General features: G+C 50.3%; 1 protein-coding gene across 1 annotated transcript in view; it reads right to left on the bottom strand.

Moving 5' to 3' along the window:
- Positions 1–1,029: 1,029 nt before the first annotated feature.
- Positions 1,030–22,506, bottom strand: part of SMARCA4 (SWI/SNF related, matrix associated, actin dependent regulator of chromatin, subfamily a, member 4) — a gene marked incomplete at its 5' end in the record, with an annotated part of 46,625 nt that continues 25,148 nt past the window's right edge. The window contains 9 exons of the mRNA XM_039716544.1: positions 1,030–1,214; positions 1,937–2,069; positions 4,154–4,255; positions 5,308–5,416; positions 6,174–6,424; positions 8,330–8,548; positions 10,133–10,210; positions 14,181–14,408; positions 19,451–19,614. Of these exons, the coding sequence (XP_039572478.1) occupies positions 1,030–1,214; positions 1,937–2,069; positions 4,154–4,255; positions 5,308–5,416; positions 6,174–6,424; positions 8,330–8,548; positions 10,133–10,210; positions 14,181–14,408; positions 19,451–19,614 (1,469 nt within the window). The remainder of the gene's footprint in view (positions 1,215–1,936; positions 2,070–4,153; positions 4,256–5,307; positions 5,417–6,173; positions 6,425–8,329; positions 8,549–10,132; positions 10,211–14,180; positions 14,409–19,450; positions 19,615–22,506) is intronic.

The raw sequence follows: 22,506 nt of genomic DNA, 5'->3' as shown, positions 1-22,506 counted from the left end.
GGGACCCTCTGAAATAACCCAGGACAAACCCAGTTGGACCCTCCAGGCCAATCCAGGCCCCCCTGGGCTAATCCAGGATGGATTTAGGACGATCCAGGATGGATTTAGGACCACCCAGGATGGATTTAGGGTGATCCAAGAGGATTTAGGATGATCCAGGATGGGTTTAGGACCAACCCAGGATGGATTTAGGATGATCCAGGAGGGTTTAAGATGATCCAGGAGGGTTTAAAATGATCCAGGTGGGTTTAAGCTTATCCAGGATGGATTTAAGGTGATCCAAGAAGGTTTAGGACCACCCAGGATGGATTTAGGACCACCCAGGATGGATTTAGGACCCTCCAAATTTGGGACAATCTGGACCTGGGACAACCTGGGACCACCTGGAACAACCCGGGCCAAACCCAGAATGGAGTTAGGATGATCCACGATGGATTTAGGACGATCCAGGATGGATTTAGGACCCTCCAAATTTGGGACAATCTGGACCTGAGACAACCTGGGACCACCTGGGCCAACCCGGGCCAAGCCCAGGATGGAGTTAGGATGATCCACGATGGATTTAGGACGATCCAGGATGGATTTAGGACTATCCAGGATGGTCTGGACCCTCCAAATTTGGGACAATCTGGATCTGGGACAACCTGGGACCGGGGTTTGGGATTTGGGGGATTCAGGATTTGGGGTTTGGGATTTGGGGGATTCAGGATTTGGGGGTCGGGATTTGGGGGATTCAGGATTTGGGGTTTGGGATTTGGGGTTTGGGATTTGGGGGATTCAGGATTTGGGGTTTGGGATTTGGGGGATTCAGGATTTGGGGGTCAGGATTTGGGGTTTGGGATTTGGAGGATTCAGGATTTGGGGTTTGGGATTTGGGGTTCAGGATTTTGGGGTTCAGGACTTGGGGTTCGGGATTTGGGGGGTCAGGATTTGGGGGATTCAGGATTTGGGGATTCAGGATGGGATTTGGGGGTCAGGATTTGGGGGTCAGGAATTGGGGTCAGGATTTGGGGGATCAGGATTTGGGGGTCAGGACGGGATCTGGGGGGTCCCCGGGCTCCCCCGCCCCCTCACCTCCTCCTGCTCGTCCTCGCTCTCGTCGTCGCTCAGGAGGGGCTTGGGGCGCCCCCCGCGCCCCCCCCGGCGCCGCCCCTTCCCGCGTTCCGGAACCTTCTCCTTGCGGCCCAGGCGGATCTTCACCTTCACCGAGCGGGCTGGGGACGCCGAGCTCGGGGTCAGCCTCTGACCCCATCCCAGTGATCCCATCCTGATCCCATCCCAGTGACCCCGAGCTCGGGGTCAGCCTCTGACCCCATCCTGATCCCATCCCATGGATCCCATCCCATGGATCCCATTGATCCCATCCCAGGGACCCCGAGCTCCGGGTCAGCCTCTGACCCCATCCTGATCCTATCCTGATCCCATCCTGATCCCATCCCAGTGACCCCATTGATCCCATCCCAGTGACCCCAAGCTCCCGGTCAGCCTCTGACCCCATCCTGATCCTATCCCATGGATCCCATCCCAATCCCATCCCAGATCCCATCCCATGGATCCCATCGATCCCATCCCATTGATCCCATTAATCCCATCCCATGGATTCCATCCAATCCCATTAACCCCATTCCACTCAATCCCATCCCATCAATCCCATCAATCCAATCGATCCCATCCCATCCCATCGATCCCATCCCATCAATCCCATTAATCCCATCCCATGGATCCCATCCAATCCCATTAATCCAATTCCACCCAATCCCATCCCATCAATCCCATTAATCCCATCCCATGGATCCCACCCAATCCCATCCCATCGATCCCATCGATCCCATCCCATCGATCCCATCGATCCCATCCCATCGATCCCATCAATCCCATCGATCCCACCCCACGGATCCCACCCCACGGATCCCAGGGACCGCAGCCCCTGGCCCACCCTCGGACTCGGATCCTTCCTCCTCTCCCTCCTCCTCCTCCTCGCTCTCCTCGCCGTCGCTCTCCTCCTCCTTCTCCACCTTCTGCCGCACGCTGGTGAACACCGACTGCAGCACGATGGAGTCCTCGTAGATCTGCGGGGGCAGTCCTGGTCACTCTGGTCACTCTGGTCAGTCCTGGTCATCCCTGATCATCCCTGGTCACCTTTGGTCACTCTGGTCAGTCCTGGTCATCCCTGATCATCCCTGGTCACCTTTGGTCACTCTGGTCAGTCCTGGTCATCCCTGATCATCCCTGGTCACCTTTGGTCACTCTGGTCAGTCCTGGTCATCCCTGGTCACCCCTGATCATCCCTGGTCACCCCTGATCATCCCTGGTCACCCCTGATCATCCCTGGTCACCCCTGATCATCCCTGGTCACCCCTGATCATCCCTGGTCACTCTGGTCACCTTTGGTCATCTCTGGTCACCTTTGGTCACCCCTGATCATCCCTGGTCACTCTGGTCATCCCTGGTCACCTTTGGTCACCCCTGATCATCCCTGGTCATCCCTGGTCACTCTGGTCATCTCTGGTCAGTCCTGGTCACTCTGGTCAGTTCTGGTCATCCCTGGTCACCCTTGGTCACCCCTGGCCATCCCCAGTCAACCCTGGTCATTCCAGGACATCCCTGGTCATTCCAGGTTACTCCTGGTCATCCCTGGTCACTCTGGTCACTCCTGGTCACCCCAGGTGCCACCCCAGCCCAGATGCCACCCCAGGTGTCCCCAAGGTGACATTTGTCCCTCACCTTTGGTCACTCTGGTCAGTCCTGGTCATCCCTGGTCACCCCTGATCATCCCTGGTCACTCTGGTCACTCTGGTCACCTTTGGTCACTCTGGTCAGTCCTGGTCACTCTGGTCACTCTGGTCAGTCCTGGTCATCCCTGGTCACCCCTGATCATCCCTGGTCACCCCTGATCATCCCTGGTCACTCTGGTCACCTTTGGTCATCTCTGGTCACCTTTGGTCACCCCTGATCATCCCTGGTCACTCTGGTCATCCCTGGTCACCCCTGGTCACTCCTGGTCACCTTTGGTCATCCCTGGTCACTCTGGTCAGTCCTGGTCATCCCTGGTCATCCCTGGTCACTCTGGTCAGTCCTGGTCATCCCTGGTCACCTTTGGTCACTCCTGGTCACTCTGGTCATTCTTGGTCATCCCTGGTCACTCCTGGTCACCTTTGGTCACCCCTGATCATCCCTGGTCATCCCTGGTCACTCTGGTCATCTCTGGTCAGTCCTGGTCACTCTGGTCAGTTCTGGTCATCCCTGGTCACCCTTGGTCACCCCTGGCCATCCCCAGTCAACCCTGGTCATTCCAGGACATCCCTGGTCATTCCAGGTTACTCCTGGTCATCCCTGGTCACTCCAGGCCATCCCAGGTGCCACCCCAGCCAGATGCCACCCCAGGTGCCACCCCAGGTGTCCCCAAGGTGACATTTGTCCCCACCAGGGAGCCCTCGAGGTTGAAGGTCTGCGCGTTCTGGCACAGCAGCACCACGTCCTTCTCCAGCCCATCCTGGTCACTCTGGTCATTCTTGGTCACCTTTGGTCACCCCTGATCATCCCTGGTCATCCCTGGTCACTCTGGTCATCTCTGGTCAGTCCTGGTCACTCTGGTCAGTTCTGGTCATCCCTGGTCACCCTTGGTCACCCCTGGCCATCCCCAGTCAACCCTGGTCATTCCAGGACATCCCTGGTCATTCCAGGTTACTCCTGGTCATCCCTGGTCACTCTGGTCACTCCTGGTCACCCCAGGTGCCACCCCAGCCCAGATGCCACCCCAGGTGTCCCCAAGGTGACATTTGTCCCTACCAGAGACCCCTCGAGGTTGAAGGTCTGCGCGTGCTGGCACAGCAGCACCACGTCCTTCTCCAGCCCATCCCAGTCCATCCCAGTCCATCCCAGTCCATCCCAGCCCATCCCAGCCCACCCCAGATGTCACCAAAGGTGCCACCCCAGCCCAGGTGCCACCCCAGGTGCCACCAAGGTGACATTTGTCCCTGCCAGGGACCCCTCGAGGTTGAAGGTCTGCGCGTTCTGGCACAGCAGCGCCACGTCCTTCTCCAGCCCATCCCAGTCCATCCCAGCCCATCCCAGCCCACCCCAGATGTCACCAAAGGTGCCATCCCACCCCAGGTGCCACCCCAGGTGTCCCCAAGGTGACATCTGTCCCCACCAGGGAGCCCTCGAGGTTGAAGGTCTGCGCGTTCTGGCACAGCAGCATCACGTCCTTCTCCAGGTCGTTCAGGCTCCGGTACTTGTGGTTCCGGATCCGCTCCTGGCGGCAGGAACCGGGTCAGGGAGGAACCAGGAGGACCCAGGAGGATCCTGGTAGATCCTGGTGGCTCCGGTACTTGTGGTTCCGGATCCGCTCCTGGCGGCAGGAACCGGGTCAGGGAGGAACCAGGAGGACCCAGGAGGATCCTGGTGGATCCAAGTGGATCCTGGTGGATCCTGGTGGACCCAGGAGGATCTCAGTGGATCCTGGTGGACCCAAGAGGATCCCGGTGGATCCGGGTGGATCCCAATGCATCCCAGTGGATCCAGGAGGACCCAGGAGGATCTCAGCAGATCCTGGTGGACCCAGGCGAATCCAGGAGGACCCTGGTGGATCCAGGAGGATCCCGGTGAATCCAGGTGGACCCATGAGGATCCTGGTGGATCCAGGAGGATCTCAGTGTATCCCAGTGGATCCATGAGGATCCTGGTGGACCCAGAAGGACCCAGGAGGACCCAGGAGGATCCCGGTGGACCCAGGAGGACCCAGGAGGATCCCAGTGGATCTTGGTGGACCCAGGAGGACCCAGGAGGATCCCGGTGGATCTTGGTGGATCCAGCAGGATCTCAATGGATCCCAGTGGATCCTGGTGGATCTCAGTACCTTGATCTTCTTGAAGTCCACGGGCTTGCGGATGAGCTCGTAGTACTCCGGGAGCTCCTTGCGGGACGGGAGCTGGATGAAGACCTCGCTCAGCTGCCGCCCGCTGCTGCTGCGGGGGGAAACGGGAGTGAGGGGGGGCCTTCCTCCCCTCACCATCAGCATCCTCTTGTACTCATCCTCCTCAACATCTCATCATCCTCACCCTCATCATCTTCATCCCATTGTCTTCATCATCATCATCTCATCATCATCAACATCACATCTCATCGTCCTCATCATCATCATCTCATCATCCTCACCATCATCATCATCATCATCATCATCATCATCATCATCATCATCATCATCATCATCATCATCATCAGGAGGACCCAGGAGGATCCCGGTGGATCTTGGTGGATCCAGCAGGATCTCAATGGATCCCAGTGGATCCTGGTGGATCTCAGTACCTTGATCTTCTTGAAGTCCACGGGCTTGCGGATGAGCTCGTAGTACTCCGGGAGCTCCTTGCGGGACGGGAGCTGGATGAAGACCTCGCTCAGCTGCCGCCCGCTGCTGCTGCGGGGGGAAACGGGAGTGAGGGGGGGCCTTCCTCCCCTCACCATCAGCATCCTCTTGTACTCATCCTCCTCAACATCTCATCATCCTCACCCTCACCATCATCCTCATCATCTCATCATCATCATCATCATCATCATCATCATCATCCTGTTGTATTCATCCTCCTCAACATCTCATCATCCTCACCCTCATCATCTTCATCCCATTGTCCTCATCCTCATCATCTCATCATCACCATCATCATCCTGTTGTACTCAGCCTCATCAACATCTCATCATCCTCACCCTCACCATCATCATCCCTTCATCTTCTGGGACATCCCAGGAACCCCCAAGAACGCCCAGGAACCCCCCATACCACGTGTCCTCCTCACCTGTCCTTGTACTTGATGACGACCAGGAACCCTCAAGAACCTCCAGAACCCCCAGGAACCTCCAGAACCCCCAAGAACCCCCAAAAACCCCCAGGAACCCCCCACCACCACGTGTCCTCCTCACCTGTCCTTGTACTTGATGACGACCAGGACCACCAGGAACCCCCAGGAACTTTCAGGAACCTCAGGACCACCTGGGACCCTCCCGGAACCCCCAGGAACCCCCCATCCCACGTGTCCTCCTCACCTGTCCTTGTACTTGATGACAATCAGGAACCTCCAGGAACCTCCTGAACCCTCAGGAACCCCCAGGAACCTCCAGGAAGCCTCAAGAAGACTCAAGAACCCCCAGGAACCCCCCATCCCACGTGTCCTCCTCACCTGTCCTTGTACTTGATGACGGCGTCGACGATCTTGCGCATCTTGCGGGTCAGGGGCGGTGGGTTTGGGGACAGCTTCTCGGCCGGGGGCCGCCCCCGTTTCTTCTGCTTGCTCCTCTCCTCGTCCTTGTCGCGGCTGCGGGCGCCCGCCGGGGGTCCCGGGGGTCCCTCGGGCTCGCGCTTCCGCTTCCGCGAGGATTTCTTTTGCCGGACCTCCTCCTCGATCTCCTCCAGGGTGCCCTCCTCGATGGCCTGGGGGAGCGGGGACAAAGGGATTGGGGACAAAGGGTTTGGGGGGCAAAGGGGTTTGGGGATCCGCAGGGATTGGGGGCCAAAGGGGTTTGGGATCTTTGGGATGCGGGTCCAAAGGGGTTTGGGATCTACAGGGATTGGGGTCTAAAGGGGTTTGGGATCTACAGGGGTTTGGGGTCTACAGGGGTTTGGGAGCTACACGAATTTGGGATCCAAAGGGGTTTAGGATCTACAGGGGTTTGGGATCTACAGGGGTTTGGGGGGCCAAAGGGGTTTGGGATCTACAGGGGTTTGGGGGGCCAAAGGGGTTTGGGGGCCAAAGGGGTTTGGGATCTACAGGGGTTTGGGATCTACAGGGATTTAGGATCTACAGGGACTGGAGGTCCAAAGGGGTTTGGGGTCCAAAGCGATTTGGGATCCAAAGGGGTTTGGGGGGCCAAAGGGGTTTGGGGGCCAAAGGGGGTTGGGATCTACAGGGGTTTGGGATCTACAGGGATTTAGGATCTACAGGGACTGGAGGTCCAAAGGGGTTTGGGGTCCAAAGCGATTTGGGATCCAAAGGGGTTTGGGAGCCCAAGGGGTTTGGGGTCTAAAGGCGTTTGGGATCCAAAGGGGTTTGGGGATCCACAGGGATTGGGGATCCTTGGGACTGGTGACCCTTGGGATTTGGGATCCTTGGGATTTGGGATCCTCGAGATTGGTGACCCTTGGGATTCGGGACCCTTGGGATTTGGGATCCTTGGGACTGGGGATCCTTGGGGTGGGAGATCCTTACAGGGAAGGGTTAACGGGGTCGGGGACGGCTCGGGGGGAGCGGGGTTTGGGATGGATCGTCTGAGGTGGGATGGGGTTTGGGATGGATCTTCTGAGGTGGGATGGGGATTGGGATGGATCTCCTGAGGTGGGATTGGGGTTTGGGGCCATCTGAGGTGGGATTGGGGATTGGGATGGATCTCCTGAGGTGGGATCGGGTTTGGGATGGATCCTCTGAGGGTTCACGGTTATGTGAGGTGGGATTGGGGCCTCCCTCCTCCTCCCCCTCCTCATGCTCCATTTCCCCCCTTCCTCGTTTCCTCCTCCTCTTCCTCAGGAGATCTGGAGATCCCTGGGACTGGTGCCCCTTGGGATTTGGGATCCTCGGGACTGGGGCTCCTTGGGATTTGGATTCTTGGGACTGGAGATCCTTGGGATTTGGGATCCTTGGGACTGGTGCCCCTTGGGATTTGGGACCCTTGGGATTTGGGATCCTTGGGATTTGGGATTCTTGGGGCGGGAGATCCTTGGGATGGTGGGATTCGGGATCCTCAGGATTTGGGATCCCCAGTGATTCGGGACCCTTGGGATTTGGGATCCTTGGGACTGGGGATCCTTGGGGTGGGAGATCCTTAGGATTTGGGATCCTTGGGATGGTGACCCTTGGCATTTGGGGTCCTTGGGACTGGAGATCCTTGGGATTCGGGACCCTCGGGATTTGGGATCTGTGGAATTCAGGATCCTTGGGATTTGGGATCCTTGGGATGGTGACCCTTGGGAATGGTGACCCACGGGATTTGGGATCCTTGGGGTGAGAAATCCTTGGCATTTGGGATCCTCGGGACTGGTGACCCTTGGGATTTGGGATCCGTGGGATTTGGGATTCTTAGGATGGTGACCCTTGTGATGGTGACCCTTGGGATTTGGGATCCTTGGAATGGTGACCCTCGGGATTTGGGATCCTTGGGATGGTGACCCTTGGGATTCAGGACCCTCGGAATTTGGGATCCCCAGCGATTTGGGACCCTCGGGATTTGGGATCCTTGGGATGGTGACCCTCGGGATTTGGGATCCCCAGCGATTCGGGACCCTCGGGATTTGGGATCCCCGGTGATTTGGGACCCTCCCCGCGGCGCCCCCAGCCCCGCCCACCTTGAGCCACTGCTTCTCGGTGAGCGAGTCGCTGTAGTCGACCTCCTTGCGGTGCCGCGAGCCGCGGCCGAACATCTTCTCCTCCTCCTCCTCGCAGGTGAGCCGCTCCACCTCGGCGTCGTCCTTGAGGATCCACGAGGGCAGCTCGTCCTCCTCCATCAGCCGCGGCTTCCGCTTGGGGTTCCGCGCCTCCTCGCGCCGCCGGTCCAGGTCCATGCGCTGGCCAGGGAAGGGTTAACGGGGCGGGGACGGCTCGGGGGGGAGCGGGGATTGGGATGGATCTTCTGAGGTGGGATGGGGTTTGGGATGGATCTTCTGAGGTGGGATGGGGTTTGGGATGGATCTTCTGAGGTGGGATGGGGTTTGGGATGGATCTTCTGAGGTGGGATGGGGTTTGGGATGGATCTTCTGAGGTGGGATGGGGTTTGGGATGGATCTTCTGAGGTGGGATGGGGTTTGGGATGGATCTTCTGAGGTGGGATGGGGTTTGGGATGGATCTTCTGAGGTGGGATGGGGTTTGGGATGGATCTTCTGAGGTGGGATGGGGTTTGGGATGGATCTTCTGAGGTGGGATGGGGTTTGGGATGGATCTTCTGAGGTGGGATGGGGTTTGGGATGGATCTTCTGAGGTGGGATGGGGTTTGGGATGGGGATCGAGGCCATCTGAGGTGGGATTGGGGTTTGGGATGGATCTTCTGAGGTGGGATTGGGTTTGGGATGGATCTTCTGAGGTGGGATTGGGGTTTGGGGCCATCTGAGGTGGGATCGGGATTGGGATGGATCTTCTGAGGTGGGATGGGGTTTGGGATGGATCTTCTGAGGTGGGATGGGGTTTGGGATGGATCTTCTGAGGTGGGATGGGGTTTGGGATGGATCTTCTGAGGTGGGATGGGGTTTGGGATGGATCTTCTGAGGTGGGATGGGGTTTGGGATGGATCTTCTGAGGTGGGATGGGGTTTGGGATGGATCTTTCCTCCCTCCCTCCTCCCCCTCCTCCCGCTCCATTTCCCTCCTTCCTCATCTCCTCTTCCTCCTCATCTTCCTCCTCATCTCCTCCTCCTCTTCCTCATCTCCTCCTCTTCCTCCTCATCTTCTCCTCCTCCTCCTCAGGAGCTCTTCCTCCCCCGCCCTTCCTCCCTCCTCATCTCCTCCTCCTCTTCCTCCCTGCCCTTCCTCCCTCCCTCCTCCTCCTCCTCACGCTCCATTTCCCTCCTTCCTCATCTCCTCTTCCTCCTCATCTTCCTCCTCATCTCCTCCTCCTCTTCCTCATCTCCTCTTCCTCCTCCTCATCTTCTCCTCCTCCTCCTCCAGCTCCATTTCCCTCCCTCCTCATCTCCTCTTCCTCATCTCCTCCTCCTTTTCCTCCTCGGCTGATCTTCCTCCCAGCCCTTCCTCCCTCCTCCTCCTCCTCTTCAGGCTCCATTTCTCTCCTTCCTCATCTCCTCCTCCTCCTCCTCCTCATCTTCCTCCTCATCTCCTCCTCCTCTTCCTCATCTCCTCTTCATCTCCTCCTCCTCTTCCTCATCTCCTCTTCCTCCTCCTCATCTTCTCCTCCTCCTCCTCCAGCTCCATTTCCCTCCCTCCTCATCTCCTCTTCCTCATCTCCTCCTCCTTTTCCTCCTCGGCTGATCTTCCTCCCAGCCCTTCCTCCCTCCTCCTCCTCCTCTTCAGGCTCCATTTCTCTCCTTCCTCATCTCCTCCTCCTCCTCCTCCTCATCTTCCTCCTCATCTCCTCCTCCTCTTCCTCATCTCCTCCTGCTCCTCCCCAGCCCTTCCTCCCCGCTCCTCCTCCTCCTCCTCACCATGAAGAGGTCGAACTCCTCCTCGTGCCGGGCGATCATCTGATTCACCGTCTCGTCGTCGGGCACCTCGTCCTCCTCCTGGGGAACCCAAACTCGGCGTCACCGCGGCCCCGGGACCCCGGGACCCCCCGGCGCCGCGGGTTCGAGTCCCGCCCCCGCAGCTTCGCCGCCCCCGGCCCCGCTTTGGGGCCATTTTTGTCGTTTTTGGGGTTTTTAATGGGGTTTTTTGGCTGATTTTTGGGGGGGTTTGGTGGAGTTTTGAGGGGTTTTGGGGGGTTTAAATTGGGATTTTTGGAGGGTTTAAATTTGGATTTTTGGCTCATTTTTTGGGGGGTTTTGGTGGAATTTTGAGGGGTTTTGGGGTTTAAATTGGAATTTTTGGGGGGTTTAAATTGGATTTTTTGGCTCGGTTTTGGTGGATTTTTGATGGGTTTTTTGGGGTTTAAATTGGGATTTTTGGCTCGGTCTTGGTGGAGTTTTGAGGGGTTTTGGGTGGTTTAAATTGGGATTTTTGGGGGGGTTAAATTTGGATTTTTGGCTCAATTTTTGGGGGGTTTTGGTGCATTTTTCATGGGTTTTGGGGGTTTAAATTGGGATTTTTTTTGGCTCGGTTTTTGGGGGTTTTGGTGGAATTTTGATGGGTTTTGGGTGGTTTAAACTGCGATTTTTGGCTTGATTTTTGGGGGGTTTTGGTGGATTTTTGATGGGTTTTTTGGGGTTTAAATTGGGTTTTTTGCCTCGTTTTTGGGTGGTTTTGGTGGATTTTTGATTGTTTTTGGGTGGTTTAAATGGGGGTTTTTGGCTCGGTTTGGGGCGATTCGGGCGATTTTTGTCATTTGGCTTGGTTTTTTGGGGGGTTTTGGTGGATTTTTGATGGGTTTTGGGGGGTTTCAGTTGGGGGTTTTGGGGGGTTTAATTTGGGTTTTTTGGGGGGTTTAAATTGGTTTTTTTTGCTCCTTTTTGGGGGATTTTGGTGGATTTCTGATGGGTTTTGGGTGGTTTAAATTTGGATTTTTGGCTCGTTTTTGGGGGGTTTTGGTGGATTTTTGATGGATTTTTTGGGGTTTAAATTGGGATTTTTGGCTCGGTTTTGGGGGGTTTTTGATCAGTTTTGGGTGGTTTTAATGGGTTTTTTCCCTCTTTTTTGGGGGTTTTGGTAGATTTTTGCTCAGTTTTGGGTGGTTTAAATTGGGGTTTTTTGACTCGGTTTTGGGGGGTTTTGGTGGATTTTTGATGGGTTTAAATTGGGATTTTTGGGGAGTTTTTGGTGGATTTTTGATGGGTTTTGGGTGGTTTAAATTGGGTTTTTTGGGGGGTTGAAATTGGGGTTTTTGGGGGGTTTAAATTGGTTTTTTTTGGATGGTTTTAATGGGTTTTGGGGGGTTTCAGTTGGGGGTTTTGGGGGGTTTAATTTGGGTTTTGGGGGGTTTAATTTGGGTTTTTTGGGGGCTTCCAATGGGTTTTTTCCATAGTTTAAATAGGGTTTTTTTGGGTGGTTTAAATTGGGATTTTTGGATCATTTTTGATCAGTTTTGGGTGGTTGAAATTGGGTTTTTTGGGTGATTTAAATTGGGGTTTTTGGCTCACTTTTGGGGGGTTTTGGTGGAATTTTGATGGGTTTTGGGGGGGGGTTCAATTGGGTTTTTTGGGTGGTTCCAATGGTTTTTGTGGGTGGTTTTAATTGGGTTTTTTTTGGCTCGTTTTTGGGTGGTTTTAGTGGATTTTTGTCCATTTTTTGGGTGGTTTCAACGCATTTTTTTCCTCATTTTTGGGTGGTTTCAATGGGGTTTTTTTGGCTCATTTTGGGGTGGTTTCAGTGGGGTTTTTTGGCTCTTTTTGGGTGGTTTCAATGGGTTTTTTTCTGATTTTTTGGTGGTTTAAATGGCATTTTTCCCCCTCAGACTGTTTAAATCTCACTTTTGGCCCTTCCACACCATTTCAATCTCACTTTTGGGCATTTAAAATTCATTTCTGTCCCTTCCAAGCCATTTCAATTTCACTTTTGATCCTTACAAGCCATTTAAATCTCGCTTTTGGCAATTTCAGACCATTTCAATCTCATTTTTGTCATTCTCAGGCCACTTCAATCTCATTTTTGGTCTTTCCAAGCCACTTCAATCTCACCTAAAATTTAAATTTGGCCATTTAAAATTCATTTCTGCCCCTTCCAAGCCACTTCAATCTCACTTTTGGCCCTTCAGACCATTTAAATCTCATTTTTATCATTCTCTAGACCGTTTAAATCTCACTTTTGGTTTTCCCAAGCCACTCAAATCTCACTTTTGGCCATTTCAATCTCATTTCTGTCCCTTCCAAGCCACCTAAATCTCACTTTTGGCTGTTTCAGACCATTTAAGTCTCATTTTTGGTGCTCTCAGGCCATTTCAATCTCACTTTTGGTCCTTCCAAGCCATTTAAATGTCACTTTTGGCCATTTTAGACCACCTCAATCTGACTTTTGGCCATCTGAGACCATTTCAATCTCATTTCTGGCTCTTCCAAGCCATTTCAATCTCACTTTTAGCCATTTCAAGTCACTTGAATCTCACTTTTGGCCATTTGAAGCCATTTCAATCTCATTTTTTTCACTCTCAAGCCACTTCAATCTCACTTTCGGTCCTTCCAGGCCATTTACTATCCCAGTTTTGGCCATTTCAGACCATTTCAATCTCATTTCTGGCTCTTCCAAGCCATTTGAATCTCACTTTTGGCTGCTTCAAGATATTTCTATCTCACTTTTGGCCATTTCAGGCCATTTCAATCTCATTTCTGGCTCTTCCGAGCCATTTCAGTCTCACTTTTGGCCATTTCAAGCTATTTGAATCTCACTTTTGGCTGCTTCAAGCCATTTCAATCTCACTTTTGGCCATTTCAGACCATTCAAATCTCACTTTTCGCACTCTCAGGCCACTTAAATCTCACTTTTGTCTGTTTCAGGCCATTGAAATCTCACTTTTGGCCCTTCTAAAGCATTTAAATCTCATTTCTGGCTCTTCCAAGCCATTTCAATCTCACTTTTGGCCATTTCAGACCATTCAAATCTCCCTTTTCGCACTCTCAGGCCACTTAAATCTCCCTTTTGTCTGTTTCAGGCCATTGAAATCTCACTTTTGGCCATTCCAGGCCATTTCAATCTGACTTTTGGCCATTTCAAGCCACTTAGATCTCAATTCTGGCTATTTCAAGCCACTTTAATCTCACTTTTGGCTCTTCCAAGCCACTTAAATCTCACTTTTGGCCACTCCAAGCCATTTAAATCTCACTTTTGACCATTTCAGGCCATTGAAATCTCACTTTTGACTCTTTCAAGCCACTTCAATCTCACTTTTGGCCATTTCAGACCATTTCAATCTCACTTTTGGCCACTTCAGACCATGTAAATCTCATTTTTTTTCGCTCTCTGGCCATTTAAACCTCACTTTTGGCCATTTTAGACCATTTCAATCTCATTTTTTTTGCTCTCTGGCCATTTCATTCTCACTTCTGACCCTTGCCACCTCACATGAATTATCTGAATCTCTCTGAATCTCACTGCTGTCTGTGCCCAGCCCTTGTCCCTGCTCTGGTGGCGCTGGCTGAGCCCTGCCGGGGCGGTGCCATTTCAATCTCATTTCTGGCTCTTCCAAGCCACTTCAATCTCACTTTTAGCCATTTCAAGTCACTTGAATCTCACTTTTGGCCATTTGAAGCCATTTCAATCTCATTTTTTTCACTCTCAAGCCACTTCAATCTCACTTTCGGTCCTTCCAGGCCATTTACTATCCCAGTTTTGGCCATTTCAGACCATCTGTCAATCCGTCCCCTTTTTTTTTTTATTATTTTTATTTTTTTTCTTTTTTTTTTTTTTTAATTTAAAACCCCCGACGTTACTTTCCCGAAAAAATTCCAAACAAGCTGCCATGCTCCCTGCTCTTGGGGTTGGTTTGTTTGTATATATATATAATTTTTTTTTTTTTTTGTATTTTTCTTTTTTCTCTCTCTCTGCCTCCTAACCCCCAAAAAATAAAAATTCCCCCAGGGGAAAAAAAACTCCTGCTCTGGATCTCACCTCATCCTGCTCCTCGTGCTCGAGGATGGCCTGGAGGAAAGCACGGCGCTCGTGGCTGGAGGATTTCTGGTCGAACATCCCTGCCTGGATCACTTTTTGGTCCACGTTGAGTTTGTATTTGGCTGCTGCCAGGATTTTTTCCTCCACGCTGTTGACGGTGCAGAGGCGGAGCACGCGGACCTCGTTCTGCTGCCCGATGCGGTGAGCGCGGTCCTGGGCCTGCAGGTCCTGGGGGAAGGGGGTGGGGATGGCTCTGGGCGACCAAAAATCCCCTTCTGGTCCTCAAAAATCCCCTTCTTGTCCTCGAAAATCCCCTTCTTGTCCTCAAAAATCCCCTTCTGGTCCTCAAAAATCCCCTTTTCGTCCTCGAAAATCCCCTTCTTGTCCTCAAAATCCCTTGTTTGTCCTAAAAAACCCTGGTTCTGTCCTCAAAATCCCTGATTTTGTCCTCAAAAATCCCCTTCTCGTCCTCGAAAATCCCCTTCTTGTCCTCAAAATCCCTTGTTTGTCCTAAAAACCCTGGTTCTGTCCTCAAAATCCCGGGTTTGTCCTCAAAATCCCTGATTTTGTCCTTAAAATCCCAGGTTCTCTCCTTAAAATCCCTGATTTTGTCCTCAAAATCCCAGGTCTGTCTTCAAAATCCCTGGTTCTGTCCTCAAAATCCCAGGATTTGTCCTCAAAATCCCAGGTTTGTCTTCAAAATCCCAGGTTTTGTCCTGAAAATCCCTGGTTTGTCCTCAAAATCCCAGGATTTATCCTGAAAATCCCTGCTTTGTCCTCAAAATCTGCAGGGAATCCCAAAGATGATGGGAATGGAATCACCAGGACCGTGTAAGTCCCACAGGACAGGACAAGTTTGGCCAAAGAAGTGCCAAAAATCCAAATTTTGTCCTCAAAATCCACGGGGATGAGCCCTGAGGGATCCAAGAATGGAACTATGGAGATCCCAAAATCCAACTTTTAACCTTAAAAACACGGGATGCACCCCAAGAGCTCCCAAAGATCCCAAAAAAAATTATGGGAATTTGAGTGACGGGATTGGTGGGACCATGAAGGTCCTGGAGGAAATCGCCACATTGGCCAAAAAATACCAAAAAAGCCGTTTTTAATCCCAAATAAACCACGGGAAAGGCATGGGATGCACCCCAAGAGCTCCCAAAGATCCCAAAAAAATTATGGGAATTTGAGTGACGGGATTGGTGGGACCATGAAGGTCCTGGAGGAAATCGCCACATTGGCCAAAAAATACCAAAAAAGCCGTTTTTAATCCCAAATAAACCACGGGAAAGGCATGGGATGCACCCCAAGAGCTCCCAAAGATCCCAAAAAAATTATGGGAATTTGAGTGACGGGATTGGTGGGACCATGAAGGTCCTGGAGGAAATCGCCACATTGGCCAAAAAATACCAAAAAAGCCGTTTTTAATCCCAAATAAACCACGGGAAAGGCATGGGATGCACCCCAAGAGCTCCCAAAGATCCCAAAAAAATTATGGGAATTTGAGTGACGGGATTGGTGGGACCATGAAGGTCCTGGAGGAAATCGCCACATTGGCCAAAAAATACCAAAAAAGCCGTTTTTAATCCCAAATAAACCACGGGAAAGGCATGGGATGCACCCCAAGAGCTCCCAAAGATCCCAAAAAAATTATGGGAATTTGAGTGACGGGATTGGTGGGACCATGAAGGTCCTGGAGGAAATCGCCACATTGGCCAAAAAATACCAAAAAAGCCGTTTTTAATCCCAAATAAACCACGGGAAAGGCATGGGATGCACCCCAAGAGCTCCCAAAGATCCCAAAAAAATTATGGGAATTTGAGTGACGGGATTGGTGGGACCATGAAGGTCCTGGAGGAAATCGCCACATTGGCCAAAAAATACCAAAAAAGCCGTTTTTAATCCCAAATAAACCACGGGAAAGGCATGGGATGCACCCCAAGAGCTCCCAAAGATCCCAAAAAAATTATGGGAATTTGAGTGACGGGATTGGTGGGACCATGAAGGTCCTGGAGGAAATCGCGACATTGGCCAAAAAGTGCCAAAAGAGCCGTTTTTAACCCCAAATAAACCACGGGATGCACCGTGAGGATCTCCAAGGATTAGGAAAATTTGGGTAACGGCATCACCGGGACCAGGATTCTTCTGGGAAGGAGCAGCATTAGATGAGGAGACCCAAAACCTCCATTTTTCTCCTCAAAGACGCGGGATGCGCCCTCGGCGATCCCAGAGGGTTTTGGGAATTCCAGGACAGGATCGTGGGATGTTCTTTCCTTCTGAGGGAGCAGGGAAAACCCAGCTGCAAACATCGGGATTTGGGGGCGGCTCTTCCAGGACGGAATTCCAAGATCGTGGCTCCTCTTTGGGTCAGGTGGTTTTGGGGCCGGTTCATTGGGTTTTGGGTCAGTCAGTTGGGATGCGCCCTCGGCGATCCCAGAGGGTTTTGGGAATTCCAGGACAGGATCGTGGGATGTTCTTTCCTTCTGAGGGAGCAGGGAAAACCCAGCTGCAAACATCGGGATTTGGGGGCGGCTCTTCCAGGACGGAATTCCAAGATCGTGGCTCCTCTTTGGGTCAGGTGGTTTTGGGGCCGGTTCATTGGGTTTTGGGTCGGTCAGTTGGGTTTGGGGTCGGTCAGTTGGGTTTTGGATTGGTCAGTTGGGTTTTGGGTCAATTTTTGTGTCAGTTTTTGGGTCGGTCAGTTGGGTTTTGGGTTGGTCAGTTGGGTTTTGGATTGGTCAGTTGGGTTTTAGGTCAGTCAGTTGGGTTTTGGGTCGGTCAGTTGAGTTTTGGGTCAATTTTTGTGTCAGTTTTTGGGTCGGTCAATTGGGTTTTGGGTCGGTCAGTTGGGTTTGGGGTCGGTCAGTTGGGTTTGGGGTCAATTTTTGGGTCAGTTTTTGGGTCAGTTGGGTTTTGGGTTGAGTTTTGTGTCAGTTTTTGGGTTTGTCAGTTGGGTTTTGGATCGATTTTGTGTCAGTTTTTGTGTCAGTTGGGCTTTGGGTCAATCAGTTGCTTTTTAGGTCAGTCAGTTGACTTTTTGGGTTGATCTTTGTGCCATTTTTTGGGTCAGTCAAGTTTTGGACGCATCAGTTGGGTTTTGGTTTGGTCAGTTGACTTTTGGGTTGACTTTTGGGTCATTTTTTGGGGTCAGTCAAGCTTTGGACGCGTCAGTTGGGTTTTGGGTTGAGTTTTGTGTCAGTTTTTGGGTCAGTTGGTTTTGGGTCAGTCAGTTGAGTTTTGGGTTGACTTTTATGCCATTTTTTGGGGTCAGTCGAGTTTCGGGTTGGTCAGTTGAGTTTTGGGTTGACTTTTGTGCCATTTTTTGGGTCAATTCCCTTTTGGGTTGCTCAGCTGACTTTTGGGTTGACTTTTTTGTGCCTTTTTTTTTGGGCCAGTTGGGTTTCGGGTTGGTCAGTTGGGTTTTGGGTTGTTGGGATGGTCAGATGACTTTTGGGTTGACTTTTGGGTCATTTTTTGGGGTCAGTCAAGCTTTGGACGCGTCAGTTGGGTTTTGGTTTGGTCAGTTGACTTTTGGGTTGACTTTTGGGTCATTTTTTAGGTCAGTTCCCTTTTGGGTTGACTTTTTTGTGCCGTTTTTTGGGTCAATCGGGGTTTGGGTTGGTCAGTTGAATTTTGGGTTGACTTTTGTGCCATTTTTTGGGGTCAGTCAAGTTTTGGGTTGGTCAGTTGAATTTTGGGTTGACTTTTGTGCCATTTTTTTGGTCAATTCCCTTTTGGGTTGCTCAGTTAACTTTTGGGTTGACTTTTGCACCATTTTTGGGGTCAGTCAGGTTTTGGGTTGGTCAGTTGGGTTTTGGGTTGACTTTTGTGCCATTTTTTGGGTCAGTTCCCTTTTGGGTTGACTTTTTGTGCCATTTTTTGGGGTTAGTTGAGTTTTGGGTTGGTCAGTTGAATTTTGGGTTGACTTTTACGCCATTTTTGGGGTCAGTCACATTTTGGGTTGGTCAGTTGGGTTTTGGGTTGACTTTTGTGCCATTTTTGGGGTCAGCTGACTTTTGGGTTGACTTTTTTGGGTTAGTTGGGTTTCGGGTTGGTCAGTTGGGTTTTGGGTTGGTCAGTTGAGTTTTGGGTTGACTTTTATGCCATTTTTTGGGTCAATTCCCTTTTGGCTTGCTCAGTTGACTTTTGGGTTGACTTTTGTGTCATTTTTGGGGTCAGTTCCCTTTTGGGTTGACTTTTTTGTGCCGTTTTTTGGGCCAGTTGGGTTTCGGGTTGGTCAGTTGAGTTTTGGGTTGACTTTTGTGCCGTTTTTTGGCTCAATTCCCTTTTAGGTCGCTCAGTTGACTTCTGATTGACTTTTACACCATTTTTACATCGACCAATTTCAGGCCGATTTCAAACCTCTCTTTGGGCCTCAACATCCCCATTCCCGAGCCGATTTTTGGGTCCGTTTCCGATCCCGCGGATCCGTTTCGGCGCCGCTCGCTCCCGGCCCTACCTGGTGCGGGTTCCAGTCGCTGTCGAAGATGATGACGGTGTCGGCCGACTGCAGGTTGAGGCCCAAGCCGCCGGCGCGCGTGCTCAGCAGGAAGATGAAATACTCGGAGCCGGGCTCGTTGAACGTCTTCAACAACATCCCCCGGTCCTCGGCCTTGGTGGTCCCTGCAACCCCACACGGGCGTCACTCCCGGAACCACGGAAGGTTCCGGAAGGTTCAGTTGGGAATGGGGTTCCCATTGGGTTGAGTTCCCATTCCCGATCCCAATGGGGCTCGTTTTGGGTTTGGGGGATTTTGGGAGAAGGATTGGGGAAAAAAACTGGGGGAAGGGGGGGATCCTGCTCTGGGGTGGGGAGAAGTTGGGATCGCAGCAGTCAGAATTATTGAGGTCATTTTGGGGTGATTTTGGTCAATTTTGGGGTCGGTTTGGGGTCATTTTGAGGGATATCTGAGGGCCATGGGCGACATTTTGTGTTCTTAGTCCGTGCTCATTTCAGAATCATTTAGGTCAGAAGGGATTTAAAGCCCATCGTGTTCTGACCCAATTAATTCAATCAATTAATTTATATTTGTTTTGGTCACTTCGGAACTTAATTATTGAGGCCATTTTGGGGTGATTTTGGTCAATTCTGGGGCTGTTTTGGGGTCATTTTGAAGGATATGTGAGGGCCATGGGTGACATTTTGTGCTCTTCATCCATGCTCATTCGAGAATAATTTCAGTTGGAAGGGCAACATCCCCATTCCCGAGCCGATTTTTGGGTCCGTTTCCGATCCCGCGGATCCGTTTCGGCGCCGCTCGCTCCCGGCCCTACCTGGTGCGGGTTCCAGTCGCTGTCGAAGATGATGACGGTGTCGGCCGACTGCAGGTTGAGGCCCAAGCCGCCGGCGCGCGTGCTCAGCAGGAAGATGAAATACTCGGAGCCGGGCTCGTTGAACGTCTTCAACAACATCCCCCGGTCCTCGGCCTTGGTGGTCCCTGCAACCCCACACGGGCGTCACTCCCGGAACCACGGAAGGTTCCGGAAGGTTCAGTTGGGAATGGGGTTCCCATTGGGTTGAGTTCCCATTCCCGATCCCAATGGGGCTCGTTTTGGGTTTGGGGGATTTTGGGAGAAGGATTGGGGAAAAAAAGGGGGGGATCCTGCTCTGGGGTGGGGAGAAGTTGGGATCGCAGCAGTCAGAATTATTGAGGTCATTTTGGGGTGATTTTGGTCAATTTCCATTGGGTTGAGTTCCCATTCCCGATCCCAATGGGGCTCGTTTTGGGTTTGGGGGATTTTGGGAGAAGGATTGGGGAAAAAAACTGGGGGAAGGGGGGGATCCTGCTCTGGGGTGGGGAGAAGTTGGGATCGCAGCAGTCAGAATTATTGAGGTCATTTTGGGGTGATTTTGGTCAATTTTGGGGTCGGTTTGGGGTCATTTTGAGGGATATCTGAGGGCCATGGGCGACATTTTGTGTTCTTAGTCCGTGCTCATTTCAGAATCATTTAGGTCAGAAGGGATTTAAAGCCCATCGTGTTCTGACCCAATTAATTCAATCAATTAATTTATATTTGTTTTGGTCACTTCGGAACTTAATTATTGAGGCCATTTTGGGGTGATTTTGGTCAATTCTGGGGCTGTTTTGGGGTCATTTTGAAGGATATGTGAGGGCCATGGGTGACATTTTGTGCTCTTCATCCATGCTCATTCGAGAATAATTTCAGTTGGAAGGGACTTTAAATCCTATCATGTTCCAAACCAATTAATTAATCAATTAATCTATATTTGTTTTAGTCACATGGGAACAGAATTACTGAGGCCATTTTGGGGTGATTTTGGTCAATTCTGGGGCTGTTTTGGGGCCATTTTTAGGGATATGTGAGGGCCATGGGCGACATTTTGTGCTCTTAATCCGTGCTCATTCCAGAATCATTTGGGTTGGAAGGGACTTAAATCCCACCCTGTTCCGACCCAATTAATTAATCAATTAATCTATATTTGTTTTAGTCACATGGGAACAGAATTATTGAGGCCATTTGGGGTGATTCTGGTCAATTTTGGGGCAGTTTGGGGTCATTTTTGGGGATATGTGAGGGCCATGGGCGACATTTTGTGCCCTTAATCCGTGCTCATTCCAGAATCATTTGGGTTGGAAGGGACTTAAATCCCACCCTGTTCCGACCCAATTAATTAACCAATTAATCCAATTAATCCATATTTGTTTTAGTCACATGAGAACAGAATTATTGAGGCTATTTTTGGGTCATTTTGGGGCCATTTTTGGGGATATGTGAGGGCCATGGGTGACATTTTGCGCCCTTAATCCGTGCTCATTCCAGAGTCATTTGGGTTGGAAGGGATTTAAATCCCATCATGTTCCGACCCAATTAATTAACCAATTAATCCAATTAATCCATAATTGGTTTAATCACACGAGAACAGAATTATTGAGGCCATTTTGGGGCCATTTTTAGGGATATATGAGAGCCAAGGGTGACATTTTGTGCTCATTCCAGAATCATTTGGGTTGGAAGGGACCTTAAATCCCATCATGTTCCGACCCAATTAATTAACCAATTAATCCAATTAATCCATATTTGTTTTAGTCACATGAGAACAGAATTATTGAGGCCATTTTGGGGCCATTTTTAGGGATATCTGAGGGTCATGGGCGACATTTTGTGCCCTTAATCCGTGCTCATTTCAGAATCATTTGGGTTGGAAGGAACTTTAAATCCCACCCTATTAATTACCAATTAATTACCAATTAATCCATATTTGTTTTAGTCCCCCACCCCGACAGAATCCCGGGATTTAATCAGGAAATCAACTGGAAAAAAGCAGCAGGTAGCAGCAGGCAACGATGCCTTGATATCAATTATTGATATCTTGATATCAATATTCCATCACTTGATATCAATATTTGATAACAGATTGATATAATCAATATTTTGATATCAAAACCTAAAAATATTGATATCAATCTTTGATATCAGTCTTGATAGAAAGCTTGATTTTGATATCTTTAACGCTGATCTTGATACAAACCTTGATATTGATCTTTTTATTGGTATCGCAATATCAATCGATATCTCGCAATCTGGATATCAAGATATTGATCTTGATATTGATCTTGATATCAATCTCAATGTCTTGATATTGATCACACAATCTGGATATCAAGATATTGATCTTGATATCAATCTTAATGTCTCAATGTTGATCACACAATCTGGATATCAATATATTGATATTTAAAATCTTGATGCCAATCTTGATATCAATCTCATTATTGATCCCTCAATATCAATGTCTCGATATTGATCACACGATCTGGAGATCAATATATTGATATTTAAAATCTCGATGCCAATCTTGATATCAATCTCACTATTGATTTCCCAATATTGATCACACAATCTGGAGATCAATATATTGATATTTAAAATCTTGATATCAACCTTGATATCAACCTCACAATCGATGTCTCAATATCAATGTCTCAATATTGATCACACGATCTGGACATCAAGATATCGATATTAAAATCTTGATGCCAATCTCTGTATCAATCACACTATTGATTTCTCAATATCAATGTCTCAATATTGATCACACAATCTGTATATCAATATATTGATATTTAAAATCTTGATGCCAATCTTGATATTAATCTCTATTGATTTCTCAATATCAATGTCTCAATACTGATCACACAATCTGGACATGAAGATATTGATATTTAAAATCTTGGTGCCAATCTTGATATCAATCTCACTATTGATTTCTCAATATTGATCACACAATCTGGACATCAAGATGTTGATATTTAAAATCTTGATGCCAATCTTCATATCAATCTCACTATTGGTTTCCCAACATCAAT

Source organism: Passer montanus, unplaced genomic scaffold (genome assembly GCF_014805655.1).
Source record: "Passer montanus isolate IOZ18808 unplaced genomic scaffold, ASM1480565v1 scaffold354, whole genome shotgun sequence".
In the NCBI taxonomy this organism is placed as follows: Eukaryota; Metazoa; Chordata; class Aves; order Passeriformes; family Passeridae; genus Passer; species Passer montanus.
The sequence above is the reverse complement of the archived record's forward strand: the minus strand, read 5'-3'. Positions and strand labels throughout refer to the sequence as shown.